The sequence below is a fragment of the Chanos chanos genome, chromosome 3 (genome assembly GCF_902362185.1).
Source record: "Chanos chanos chromosome 3, fChaCha1.1, whole genome shotgun sequence".
Taxonomy (NCBI): domain Eukaryota; kingdom Metazoa; phylum Chordata; class Actinopteri; order Gonorynchiformes; family Chanidae; genus Chanos; species Chanos chanos.
Window position 1 is genome coordinate 30,634,927 of NC_044497.1, and position 14,769 is coordinate 30,649,695.

The window sequence follows — 14,769 nt, forward strand, 5'->3', positions numbered from 1 at the left end:
ATGTCTGTAAGGAGCTGAACTGCTGAGGACTGTATACGAATTTACTGTTTGCCCTGCTCTTAATAATTATGTGACTGGTTCAGATATGAGGCTTGTGTATAGCTTTACATGTATTGTGTATGTGTAGACTGTGTATGTGTAGTGTGTAGTGTAGCTTGTATGAGAGTATGTGTAGATAAGGTTTTCTCTATACACCTCAAATGAACTAATAAACCAGTTTTTAAAAAATGTTGTGATTTGACACCTATAAATCAGTGAAATTTTGTAAGCATTTTCCCCCATGGTGTGGCACCATAAATCAAATGTTTGTTTTTTTTCTAAACCCTCAGACTTATCTAATTGTCTGGTTAACCGAGGCAACAAATATTTTTTTTTTTTTTTTTACAGCCTCAATTAAAATCTGTTGCACAGACTACATGTAATAACAAACCTAAACGATACTTATCGCTTTTCAATATCTGTCTGAATGCATTCATCAACATCACTTAGTTTAGTGCATTTGGTACAGTGTATCTTTGTGGTTTGTCTTTTTTGTTTATTAACACGTTCTGGACAGATATTCATTTTGAGATTTGTGTGTCTCTTAATCCATTTTGTACTTTCTGCTTATTGTAAAGTGTGTTCTGCTTCAAGCCAGTTAGTGTATGTGTATTTTTAAGTTGAGTACCATTGTGTGTGAGATCTCTTCTTTAGGACTTCTGTCGGCTGGAGCACGTTATGTTCCTCTCTGTTCTTCTGTCAGTGAGTTAGTACTTTCAGGGGTGGATTTTACATGAATTATGACCTGATATGGAAACGGTGGTACTTAGACTCTCCAAAGCAACACCTGACTAAAAGCTCATTTTCTCTTCATTTTTGTGGGGCATGTATACACGCCCATTTGAGCATAGTTGTGAAACAAAGAAGTATCAGATCTCGATAAAGTCTAAAACCCCTTATTCATCTGCATTCTCCTGCACAGCTAACTCCTTATTGTCTGTGAAACTGCTTTGTCATTTCTCTGGCACGCTAACAGGTGTCTCAATGACCAGAGAAGTTGTGTCAGAGAGCCAATGTGAATGCCTTTAGAACAGGATGCGATCAGGTACCTTGCCGTCTCTCGGGCGGGATGCATAGTAAAACAGTTAAACTGTCCATGAGTCTCCCGTTCCTTTGGATCATTTAAAATAACACATGACATCTCCTCAATGCTGATAAAAGCAGACATTTGAGATAGGCTCCGATCTCAATACGTCTTTTGAACGCTTAGTAACCAAAGTAAACTTTCGACACTCAGGGGCTTTTTTCCTGGCACAAAAGAGAAATCCTCCAGGGCTGTTGCTTTATTTTGTGTTGTTGAACATTTATGAATATTGCAGAGACAGTGGGGGTGGCTAGACTCTAGGAATGTCTATCAGAATTTGCTGCAAGCTTCTCCTGGTGCCCAGCAGTGCCAGTCTGAGCAAATGACTCAGTGAAGGCAAGAGGTATTACAGGCTCACTTACTCACTCTCTGGTCTGCTCATCTAACACAGAGGAATGCAGAGACTCTGTGTTCCTGAATGAAATGTGATTGTGGACATCTTAAGAAATGATTGATTGGCAAACAGGGAATGAAAAGGTGAGACTTGTTTACATCAAAAACTATTTGTCCGTCTTGAAGCAGCAATTCTAGAGACAGGGATCTAATTTATCTGAGTTACCTTCCACATCCTGACTCTTGGCTTAAACTCCGGTCTGATTTACAACTCATCATGGACTCAACCCCCCCCCCCACCACCACCGTGGCGTCCTTCCCCTCAGTGTGTGTGGAACACCTGCCCCATCACCTGTCAATCATACACTGGAGAAAGGGCTTGTATCTGCACCTACATGCACCAGAACTGCAAAACAGCAAGCCAGGACACCGCACCCCACCCGTCTAACCTTTACTCCTAAACCTGTTTGAAACATCCTCACATCTCTGTCACCACTATCTCTCCACCCTCGGCCACCATGGCCTTGCAGGGAGGAGGAATTAATCTATGCCTTTTGAAAGACGATTTTCCTCAGTCAGCGCAAGAGGTATTATTATCTTCTCTGAAGAGAGCCACTACTGAGCAGAAGAACAATGACAGTGGTTATATGAGCTGCAACACAAACATGATTTCACTAAAGTAACATAAAGAGTATATTACGCATTCTGCCACAGAGAAAGCCTTGGAATTTGTAAAAATGTTCACTGATTTATCATCTCAATATTGACTGTTTTCGTCTCACGTCATCTCAGCACTGACATTTTGTGCAGCAAATACCCTACTCATGGAATAGCTGTAAGTTTAATTCTACATGTGGAAAGGGGAGATGGGGTATGAATAGATGGAGTGCAGGGATCTCACCTAGGGGAGGGGGAGGAGAGTATGTGTGTCTATGGCTCCAATAGCAGAGATAGGATCCAGCCACACAAACAGAGCCTGTTCTATTGCATGAACCCAAGACAGACGAGGCTCTCTGTTTTTCTCCTGCTCAAGCTTACTGGGCAATTTTAGTGGAATGACAAGAGACTAGTTATTTGGGGAATGTGGAAAGTGTCTACATGTGTCAAAGGTCTTTGTTGGGGGAGGTAGTGGTGCTGGTGGGGGTGGGGGGTGGTGGTGGTGGTGGTGGTGGTGGGGGGGGGGTAGTTGACCATGAACTTGCTTGTCTCTAAGCTTACAGAGGACAAAAGCTTTAGTGCATACCATCTCCAGTAAAAACCTATAGAAATGTGCATGCAATATGAAAATGAATCATTATGGCTGTACAACAAGGTCTTGGAGGTTGCAACAAGTCCCGGACATTTTAATCCTTCTTTGATTTCTTTTGAAGGTATGGAGTTAATCCCATAATCTGCTGCAAATGTTAAACGACCTGCCAGCCTATTTCGATCTTTAATGATACTCAGAGTGCATTTCAGTTTCATTGAAACTTCACATTAAAGCAATACATTAACACAGTGTTACTCCTCCTACTCCGTACAAGCAGGAGTTATGTTTTATTTGTGTGTGTGGCTGTGAGTGAGCACCAGTATATCTGTTTGTATATGAACTCTGAGAAGGGTTCTCAAAAAACCAAGCCCTAAAGGTATGTGTAAAAGGCCTCTGCTTGGCTCTGTTGCGTGCACACCTGTCTAGCACTGTAGCCTCTAGGCCTACTCAGTCATTTCGGAGACTCATATATTACACTGGTAATTTCTCTCATGCATTTAATTGAAACTACTGGTAATAACTGCAGTTAGGTAGATTATGTTATAGACAAATCTTAAGCATGCTTCCAACATATGTGTAACGTATAGGATAATAATAGGATTAGCTAAAAAATGTGTGATTATCTATTTATTTTTTTTTACAAAACTACAAATTCAGTCAATAGTTCATGTTTACATTTCAGGGTCTTTGAAAAACAAAGAATGCAAAGGCCCTGTTGCATGGTCAGTTTCAAGGTGTGTTCACTACCTGATCACGTTTCAAAACAAGCAGCCTTGAGTTGCTTGTCTTTACCTGTCCAGATAATAAAAGAGAGGGAATGGTGGAAAATGCTGGCTAGGTTCATGAACAGAACAGGCAGAAAGAAAAAAACAGGAAGTTGAAAGTCGGTGCATATAAGAAGCTCATCAGTGGATTGCCAAAAGTAGGTCACTGGCACACTGTGGCATAAATTCAGATTGAAATCAAAGATCTGATTGTTCTACATTCATTCCAGAACATGTCGGCTGAGATTTCTGATGGCCTTTATACATTTTCAAGTAGCTTCATTAGACATGATAATGACTTTCTTTAATCCAGTGATCAAAAAAATCTTACACACGTTAACATAGGTCTGGTGTATTTTTGAGAGAAGCATAGTAACAGCTATGTTAATAGCTACAGATATCTATTACCGTAGCTGTATATCTGAATGAGTTACCAGAGTCAAAAGTGCAATATCCAACATGGCAGTAAATATGCCTTTAGCTGCTGCCTAATGATTTCACAAAGTCAATTGGGAAACTACAGGCTTGGGTTGGATGAAAGGATTCAGTAACAAATTGAGTATGTTACTTCAGTGTTGAATAATTAGCATCCACATGAAGTCTCTTGCATAAAATGAAGGTCATGAATTGCATATGAGGTATGTTTATTTCTCAGTAAGTTGTATCGGTTTCACAGTTTATGTGGAATATATGTCAGTATATGTCAGCATATATGTCAGCATTTCTTCCTTCTCAAATCATTTTTAGAGAATTTTTAAACCAATTTATCTTAACTGATTTCTCTGGAATGCAGATTTGGAAAAAAAAAAAAAAGTGACCTGGTTTTCAGTGGACCATAAGCTTCGGATCCCTGTGAAATTGTATGGCTAATGAAACATGCCAGTGTGTATGGGCAGTCTCCCGTCAGCTGTGAGAGCAATGGTACCCCCCACCTCCTCTCTCTCAGCCTACACAGGTGCACTTCTCACATGACAACAGGCCCAGCTGCAACAAGCCCCTAGCCTGACCAGTCAGGTGTGCCCGACGTCCTTCACTGTCTCCAAGTCACCATCAAACTCACAGCGATCTGTTTATGATGCACCAGGTATTCAGTCGTTTGCCTCCAAACTGAACTGTGCTTTGTCCTCGAGCAGCCTGTGTACACAGCCTATGGTTGTGTTTGACAGGGACTTGTCTTGAGGAAGGATGTATTGGTGCTATGTCAGGGATAGGTAAAAGACAGCAGATGTCTCAATGCGTAAGTCTAAGTCATTCCCGGCTTTTCGACTGCCCGTGTTTGCCGTAGCATGAAGTGACACAGTCACAGATAGTGAAGAACTATCAAGGCTGATTTAGTGAGCAGTGCCAATGCTGTGAGGAACCGCTTTTCAGTCACCCGTGGCCACTCTTCCTTTGGGACTTGACAGCTTTCCCTTTCTTTGTGCTGTTTTTTTTTTGTGTGTGTGTTGAGGGAATTGTGGATATGTTAGTCTTTGTATTAGTTTAAACTGGGTTTATAGAGCGGAGGAGGAGGAGGAGGAGGAGGGGGAGGAAGGCCCCAGGCATTAGGGGAGATTAGAGCTCAAAGCAAACGTAAACACAGAGCGCTTTTTTCTTTTTTTCCGGATGCCCTTGCTAACCTCACCTGAGCTACCCACATAGCTAGTAGTGCAGAGATTAACTTCATACCTGCCATACATAAGAACTAAAGTCAATACCGTTCCTCCTGGGCTATTATATATTTGGAAACCTGCCACTTTCATGGCACCTCTCAGCTTAAATTTAAGGCCAGAAAATATATTATACCATGTGACATTTTCAAAGTGAGTTGTTGATTAAACTTAATCTTTGAAAGATTTTGTATTGGTCCATTATCATAAGTTAGGTATTAACTTAAAAACAGAGACAGTGCCTCATACCTGTTTTGTCTTTCCTTTTTAGTTTGCCTTATCTCATCATGTGTAATTATTATTGATTCTTGGAATCTCTGGCCTATCTGTCTCTGCTACTTCCCTAATCCTGAGTTGATCAGTTCATGTTTGTTGGTGAGAACCTGGTGAGGTCTGAGTCAGGCTCACCCTGAGGAGTTTCCGTCAGGGTGGAGACCAGATGGCACGAGCCACAGTGGCGGCCCTGGTCTCTGCAGCCCACAGCAAGTCAATTAGAGCAGCTGTGTGAGACTGGATCTGTGCAATGTAACACTCAAACAGAAGCTCATCACACCACACTGTCAGCCCCTGCTGCCCAAACACATACACACACTCTCAGGGACCAGTAGTAAAAAAAAAAGAAAAAAAAAGGCCTGCTGCAGAAGAATAGGGGACATGGGGAATTATTTTTTTCAGGGTATTCACTGTGAATATAGGTTATGTTAGGTTTTGATTAGTTTAAGTGAATAGGAGAGTAAAAAATAAATAATAATAATAATAATGATAATAATAACAAAAAGACATAAGACAGTAAAATAAAATTGTGTTTTTCTCATTAAACATATATTTTTAAACTAAGCTTAAAGTTCATATAATTTACATATAGATATTTAAATAAAAAAATTTTGTCTTCAACTTTTTATATATGCTGATATGTGCAAGACAAGGCAAATGTATGACCACCAAATTGTACCTCGGTATTTTGCTTTCATTTGATTACCTTCTCCATATTACATCATTTACCTCAAGTGGAAAATATTTTTGCAATGTTCTGCTGTATAAATGGTATGCACTCAGACAACAGATACAAACAGCTACCAACATATGGCAATGCAGATTTACTGCTTTACATAATGGAAAGCATTTGTTATGACTACAAATTCAATACTCCAAACAAACGATGTTTTGTGTCTGAAAATTGCATGGAGGTTTCAAGTATCCAGTATTTTAGACATCTTTCCTGCCCTGGCTGTCTGCATTGGCTTATGCAGCACGTCAGTATGGAGATTTCTCTTCTTTAATCATTGCTGTCATAAAAGAGATGCCAGTCCCCTACCTGTCTACCATGCAGACGTACTGACTTACAGAGAGCTACTAAAATTACAGGGAATATGGTAACAAGAAAGACAGCAACACACACAAATAACACCTTCAAAATAACACAAATTATATGGTTGTTTTTACTGAAAATTGTAAACTGCTTGAGAAATGAAATTGAATGCAAGGAATACGAAAAACCTAATTGGCTGTAATGTATGTAATGGGATTCCTTTCATTCTGATGACCAGGCTTTAACAAAAAGGAATGATGTAAATATAGTGCACGGTAAAGTGCTTTTTTCATTTCATGTTTTCATCTGATAATCTGGTATAAAATTGTTAGCAAACGATAAATAAGGTTAGTAAATAGTAGCTTTCTACTAATATAACATGGTACACACAAAAACAAGCACATGCATACGCACATACACACACACACACACACACACACGCATACACGCATACACGCATACATGCATACACGCGCACACACACACACACACACACACACACACACACACACACACACACACACACACACACACATCAAAACACCAGTTGGTCTGAACTGCACTCAGTGATGTTAATCCTTTGTGTTCAAGCAGTGTTGTTAGTTTACTGAAGAATAGTCTTCAAAAATGGATTGTTTCACATGCATACTGTGGAAGTTGGTTTCATTGTGTGTGTGTGTGTGTGTGTGTGTGTGAAAGGTTCCAAACCATTCCCACACACTCTCAATTCTTCTGTGTTCTTAGATGAAGAGACCCTTTGTCTAGAGTAGGGAACAGGTAACCATTTGTGTTTGGTGTGTGTGTGTGTGTTGGTGTGAGTTTGTTTTAGGGAAGATGTGAGTGTATGAGTGTCTGTGAGTGGGAGGCTGAATTTTTACCTCACATAGCTGAGTGTGAAAGTCTGTAAAAGTCTGTCTTTTAGTGTCTGTTCTGAGTATAGGTGTTGTTTGATTGGGGAACAGAACAGAACGAAGAATTACCTCTGGCCATACCTCTGGTCTGAAACAGAAAGAGAGAGAGAGAGAGAGAGAGAGAGAGAGAGAGAGAGAGAGAGATTGGAGGGGCAGTCAGAGGTTCCCTTGTCTCCTCTTTAGAAAGAGTAATCCTTTGTTTAACATTTCATCTTTTAGCTATAGTAACACACTGGGGCAAAAATACTGAATAGGTAGGCATACATTTCAAATAATGTGACCACACTGGTTTAACATTAAACTCACTTAATTTACTTTGGATAGTTAAGCCACAGTTGAGGGAGGCTGATGGAATTCAGCTGACAGGTTGATAAATCTGGAGATGATCTTTATGCTTTCCATGTGTGCATTTTGTCCTCAGGTTTGGAAAACATACCTGTCTTTTTATGGGTCAGTAGGTGAATCAGATGTGGGTCATGGATTCTGACGCTTTTCTGACCCATCACTGTGTAAGAGCCCCTGAGACCTATGGACACAGGGTATCTGCTGCCTGCCTGTCCCTGGGGGTATGACACTAGACACTAATAGGGCAATGCGCTTCACTGACCTAATTTATTTGTGTAAACAAAGGGATGTTTTTAAATGTTGGAAAAAGATAAGGGGCAGAAAGAGAGAATAAGAGGTAATCTAAGATGACCTCTTTGACTTTAGGTCTTTTAAGTACCTTTCAGTTTTGAAGAACATACTTCTAGTAAGCGGGACTCCTTTCTTCAGGGATGTTTTTTTTTTTTTTTGAGATATGAACGCTGTAATTGTCAGCTCATGTTGGAGTGTCTCCTCGTTTGCTGTTGCCGAGGTGCAGTAGAGTCGGAGCTGAAGGTGCCACCTGTAGATGAATGGGGGGGGGGATAAGTATAGGGGTTGAGGTCTCTGTGGTGTGCACTCTTTAATTAGAGCAGGAAGACACAGCTCAGGAGCACCGGCAGAGCCCAAACTTACAGTTGGGAGACACAGAGGGAAGAGGAAGAGATCACCCACTGTCCATATTTGTGTTTGGGGCTCATTTTAAATGCAGTCTGCTTTGAGAGATTTACTGAGGGAACACTCGCATTGTTACACAATGTAGAGAATAGCACTGATTGCTAAAGAGTTGACACAGACATAGCTGTCTGCTGAGCTTATAAAACCACACAGATCCTCATTGTCTACTCCAGTGGGGCTTTATTGTCACAATAAAACTTTAAAAGTGGCCTTGAACGCACTTTGTTTGTGTTCAACAGCTGACATTTTCAACCCTCCTGAAAGTCATGCGATCTCAGCAAAACACTTGAAGAATACAATGAGCATATGACCGTGGCTTTTATCAGTTACCTGAGGACTCTTGACATAAATCTGAAAGCAGTTGCACCAGTTCTTCATCAAGATACAACACTTATCTTTAAATATTATTCAGATCTCTTTCAAAATGCTGTTTTGCTGGTTTGAAATATTGGTGGAGATAAACAGACTGAGATGTTGAAATACTGTGAACACAATGCATTCATGAGAAATGTTACCCATTAGATTATCAATTATTTACAAGAACACATTCTGATAGTATTACATTCACTTTTGTAATTCTGTTTTCCCCTAGCTCCCATGTCTCTTCTCAGCCATGCTCCCTGGCTATGGATTCTCCCCTCTCCCTGATTTCCAGCCTCACCTCCATGTTTTCCGTTGTCGAGGAGAGAGCCCCAACATGTGGATACCAAGCTCAGGTGAATCCCAGGCTTTAAGTGATGCCCAGGAGGACAGGCCTCACTTGCGACAGCACCAGCACATTGCAGTGTGCCAAGAGGAAACACTGACTTTCATTGACCTTCAGCCACCCGGCTCTAACGGCTACCACTCCTCACTGGATACACAGCGCTCCTCACCCTATTCCAGACACCTGAGAGATGCAGAGAATGAGACTGCAAACTGTGACAAGAAGGATGGTACAGACTTGATTGTGGATGTTAATCTGAATCAGGAGTGCAAACTTGGCTCCGTCACTCCGAATTGCAACAGAACATCGGAGCAAACCAAGCCCAAACCTGGGAGTCCCTCATCAGCGTGCGTTCATGTGCCTAAGGAACTCTTCCTGCCCCTGTCCCCCTCTCTTTTCATGAATACAGACTCTGTGGATTCCAGGCAGCCCAGCTCCCCCTCTTCCTCCCTAGGCTCAGCAGAGATCCCGAGTCCAGACGTATTCCGTCCTCAGAGACGCACCTCACAAAGCTCCCTGAAGGAGAAGTCAATAAGTAAGAGTCCACCTTAGACAGTTGGTGGTAACTTTATGTATATTCTTGATAAGATTTATACATGAGAACAGATATTTTCTCAGGAACAAAACTGCTGAAGTGACTAGGAAGACCCAATAACAAGTCCTTAGCAAGTCCTGTTTTCATATAATGAGGTGTTTCGAATTCATTATATCCTACAAATCCAATCTTAACTGATAAAAACTGAATACTAAGCTATTTTTAAAATATATATGCTTGACTTGAACTTAAAAAGAGAGAAATTTGCTAAGATCTTGAGTTCGGGAAGCAACAGAATATGCTGTTGCTAACACTTCCAAGTATAAAGTATAATCTCTGTTTGTTTCATAGGACGCAAGATGAAGGTGTATTCCCCTGACAGCTTGAGCGACGACTCTCTCAGCAGTCCTGTCCTGGAATGTGATTACCTTTTCCCAGTGTCCTTAGAGTCCTTCTTGGAGGGAGAGTTGGGAATGGTTGGTTCTACTGTGCCCACATCTCTCTGCCCCAGCCCCCTTTTAGGGCTGGATGAGGACCACTCTCTGATCTCTGCACTTCCATCAGATTCTGTGGAGACAGAAGACAGAGGACAGGGTCAGGGAGAGACAGAGACAGAGAGAGAGAAACAGGGGCTGGACCTGGAGGACTGTGTGGCTCTGGAGGGGTCTGCCCCCGGTGGTGGTGGGACCCCCCTCCCCCGCTCTCGCTCGGCAGATGAACGCCGGCGTTTCTCTGCCTCAGAGCTGATCTCCAGGCTGCAGCTTTCACAGAGGAAGAACTCCTTCGCGCTGAAGCTGGGCAAGTCCTTGTCTGCCCGGGTAGCTTCCCGCGACCGCCACACACCCAGCAGCCTCGGTGCGGACTGTGAGTGCATCTACCACTAACTATTGTTTTCATACACTTACACCAGTGTGGGCTTCTGTCTTTACCACTATATCATGGATACTTAAACGCATTCACTTTGTAGAGGCTGTACCTTCATTGCTGAGTTTTCTGAAATTCCTTCCAGGATATTTTCTTGGACTGACACCCATGTGTTAAACTCCAGAGGCCTCTTGGCTCTCATTATCTTTCTTCTCTCTCTGTTTGTAGTCAAACCCCTCTCCAAAAACCGCTTCTCAGGGGAGTCAAGTGACAGCGCGCCACAAAGCCCGATAGGATCTGCACCAACACTGCCCTCTGTTGACAGCAACCTGCAACTGCAAAGGAGGACTGCTAAGCTAAGGTAATGGAAGCCATCACTTTTATGACCATAAACAGTGTCTCAAAGAGTAATGTAAAGCTATTTTAACTACTTTTCTATCCTGTCTTCACAGTATGAGAAAAGATTCCATTGATGAAGATGAAGATGTTACCCCAAGACGTTCCAAACGCCTGTCAAGGTTTCTCCCAAGCTGTAAGACTTCATGCTGAATTCCCACCTTTCATATAATTTTAAAGGGTAAACCTTGTGTATTCACCGTACAGTCATCCCATATAACTTCTGTCCCTCTCTGTCTCTCTCTCAGCAATCTTGTACCAGGAGTACAGTGATGTGGCCATTAACAGAGAGATCCAGAGACAGCAGGGGGAAGAGCCTGGCTCTGAGGAAGATAGGTCCAGTAACACGCCATCCCCTAGCAACCTATCCCCCTCCAGTTCTTTCCGCTCATCACGTGGCTCCGCCTTCTCACTATGGCAAGATATACCAGATGTTCGGACCAGCGATGAGCTGGACAACTTCAGCAATGAGGAGCGGAAACTGCAGGAGGTGAGAGTTAGATCAAAGATAGTGATAGAATTTCAGAGTCATTCACAATCTCATGGACAGCTGGAGAGGTGGGGATGTAAGGACTGATATGCATTAGAAAATGGTTGTCTGTCTTATTTTACATGCAACATCTTCTCTCTACAGGCTAAATTTGAGTTGGTGACCTCGGAGGCCTCATACGTACGTAGCCTGACCATAGCAGTAGATCACTTTATGATGTCCCCAGAGTTGTCTGAGTGCTTGGGGACTCAGAAGAGACAGTGGCTCTTCTCAAAACTGCCTGACGTGAAAGATGTCAGTGAGAGGTATGAGGGGAAAAAACAGTCAGGGATGGTTTGCCCTGTGTTATTCCATAAAATGCCTTCATTGCTCTGTCCATGTCTTTAGGTTTCTGCAGGACCTTGAACAAAGGTTGGAGGGGGATATTCTGCGATTTGACGTATGTGACATAGTTCTGGAACACTGTCCAGCCCTGCGCAGAGTCTACCTTCCCTACGTCACCAATCAAGCGTATCAGGAGCAGACCTACCAGCGGCTCCTGTGAGCAGTCTTAATTTATGTGTTTTCTCATAAATTCATGGGTCAGGCTTTTTTCCCTCTTCATGAAAGTCAAATTGTAAAATTCCTGTTTGTCAAAAAGATAAGTGAGGTATGCATCTCTCCTCAGTCAAGAGAACGCCCGTTTCCCTGGCATTCTGGCTCGTCTGGAGGAAGATCCCATTTGCCAGCGCCTTCCTCTCACCTCTTTCCTCATCTTGCCTTTCCAGAGGATCACTCGACTGAAAATGCTCGTGGAGGTTTGCCAACATCTTCACTCACTGAATGTTAAGAGTAATCCCCTGCTTGGTAATGAGCACCTATGTTTAGCACTACATCTGAATTACAGCTCTCCACAACCATTTGATCACGTACTTCTATTTAAAGCTGGTAATTACGCAACTTGTCTACTAATAGCAATAAATTTACAAATAATCCAGGCCATTATTAATGCACTTGAACATTAAACATTGCACTTGCACTTAAACTGGTGCAAGACTAGAGAAAATGTGTACTGTCCAATGGATTCCTAGGACCAAGGTTAAGAAACATATTGGATACAGCTCTTTTTGATATGTTTTGTTTGTGCATTATTGACAGAACATCCTGAAGAGAACAACACCAGGCTCGCGGGATGAGGACACAGCCACAAAGGCTTTTAATGAGTTAAAAAAGGTAATCTACAGTTTAATTAAGAAATCAGATCATATTTCTTAGATTGAATGGAATCCATAGAAATCAATCTGTTCTTAATAAGTATGACTTCTTGTATGTTGTGACAGATCATAAAGGAATGCAACTCCAGTGTGCAGTCAATGAAGAGAATGGAGGAGCTTATTCACCTCAATAAGAAAATACACTTTGAGGGCAAGGTACTACAACACACTCTAAACATCAGGAAGCCATAATCACTACAGATATGACCACAAATCACATGAGATTGTTTGAATATAGAGACTAAATATTGTTTATATCACATGGCTCGCACTAAAAATTTGTTTAAACTTCTCGGTCCTAAATTAATCCTGAGAAATAATGACTCTATCAGACCTATTTACATCCATACATCTCATGACACATTTTTTCTCCTGTAGATTTTTCCTCTTATCTCACAGTCACGCTGGTTGGTTAAACATGGAGAGTTATTGGAGGTGGACACGCAGACCATGAGTATATCTGGCTCAAAGCTCAAACTTCCCACACGGCCGGTATACCTTCACCTGTTCAATGACTACCTCCTTCTTTCTCGGAGAAAGGAGTAAGTCCATAAATTGTGAAAGATAGTTTGTGAGAGAGTAGGAAGGCCAGTGAGAGAAAGAGTTGGTGCTTTGTACTGCCAGGGCCTCTCTTGTAGTTCTTGTAGCTAATCACAGGACATAACCTTGATAGATTAGGGTAATAATAACAGAATAAAATGTCTAAGTGCTCTAAGAGTAACCGGTAATTCATTTCACTGTTTTGTTTAATTCACCTGGTAAGTTTCTTCTGTTTTATTTTGGTCCACTTGCAGCACATGGAAATTTGTGGTTTTTGTGCATGCTAAGATTGGTGAACTCAAGGTAAAGGACTTGAGTCAAAAGCTGCAAGGAATCTCTGGCTTCATCTTCCACTTGCAGCTGTGCGAGGGTCAGCAGCTCAAACATCAGATCCTGCTTAAGTCACATGCAGAGTGAGGACCGGTCAAACAGACCTCATTTTACTTGATTACTTAACTTGATTTCTATACATATATATTCAGTCTTATATATATTCAGTCTTTACTGACTTCTTAAGCATCACGCACCACTGGGCTAGCTGTGACCTTTAGTTTGTGTGCAGGAGTGACAAACAGAGATGGATCACAGCCATGACCCCAGACTCAAAAATAGCCTCTGAGCAGACCAGTGATAATGAAGGTGAGGGTTTAGTTTCTTCCTTACTTTTCTTTTCTTTTTTTTTTCTTAGAAAAGTCTTAGTTTTCTTTTTGTCTTGGGATTGAGTCAGATGCATTGATGATTATGATTATGCTTACTTCACTATCTCTTAGCAGATCTCTCTCAGGTTCAGTGTATCAAGAGCTACCAGGCACAGGAACATGATGAATTAACATTAGAAAAAGCAGATATCCTTCAAGCCAAAACTATCACGAGTGACGGTAAGGAGAATCGCAAAACATTATTTTTTCTCATGTATCTAATCATGTGACTTTTATGATTTTTCTGTTATGACTGTGGGTGTAACGCTGAAATGTTGTTGTGCACGGAACTGCAGGTTGGGTGGAGGGGATCCGTTTATCGGATGGAGAGCGGGGCTGGTTCCCCAAAACATACGTGGAGGAGATCACGAGTCGCAGTGCTCGCTTGCGAAACCTTCGAGAGAACATTCGCATCAAGTGTGTCACCCAGAAACTTGAAGGGGAGGTTCAGTGAAGGCCTATTGCATGATGCTTCCTTTAAATTAAAAAAAAGCCTGCTTATACGATTGTTACTCAATGTTAGTAGAGAATTCCAGGTAGAGTTACTCCAAATGTACAGAAGCCCCATTTTTAGAGATTAAGATATCACAGTTATAAAGCTGGAGCATTCAATGCAAGTTAAAAAATTAGATTCTTTATCTGGTGCTTTTAAAAGCTTACCAACATACCATATTTCAATCCAAACAAGCTGTTTGCCTCATCAAAACCATCAAATATTATCAGCTCTTAAGCTTTCCTCTTATCTCACAGTCACACAAGATTTGTTTAAATTAATAACTATGTTTGCAGAATCAAGTTCATATAGAAACAAGGCATATTTTGCGTAACTGATACATAGCAAATCGCTATTAGTATGCATCAAGTTGTGGGCTCTTTGGCTCCACTTTCATAAAAGCACAACTTAATGC

At 41.6% G+C, this 14,769-nt stretch overlaps 1 protein-coding gene across 1 annotated transcript; it reads left to right on the plus strand.

The window, feature by feature from the left end:
* The first annotated feature begins 8,992 nt into the window (after positions 1–8,992).
* arhgef19 (Rho guanine nucleotide exchange factor (GEF) 19) lies at positions 8,993–14,315 on the plus strand. Its single transcript, XM_030770022.1, is given in 15 exon segments — positions 8,993–9,620; positions 9,972–10,484; positions 10,713–10,845; positions 10,937–11,016; positions 11,129–11,370; positions 11,515–11,675; positions 11,758–11,910; positions 12,038–12,167; positions 12,508–12,582; positions 12,690–12,779; positions 13,002–13,165; positions 13,418–13,576; positions 13,726–13,813; positions 13,891–14,041; positions 14,158–14,315. Coding segments are annotated over 15 exon segments (2,925 nt in total).
* Positions 14,316–14,769: the final 454 nt, after the last annotated feature.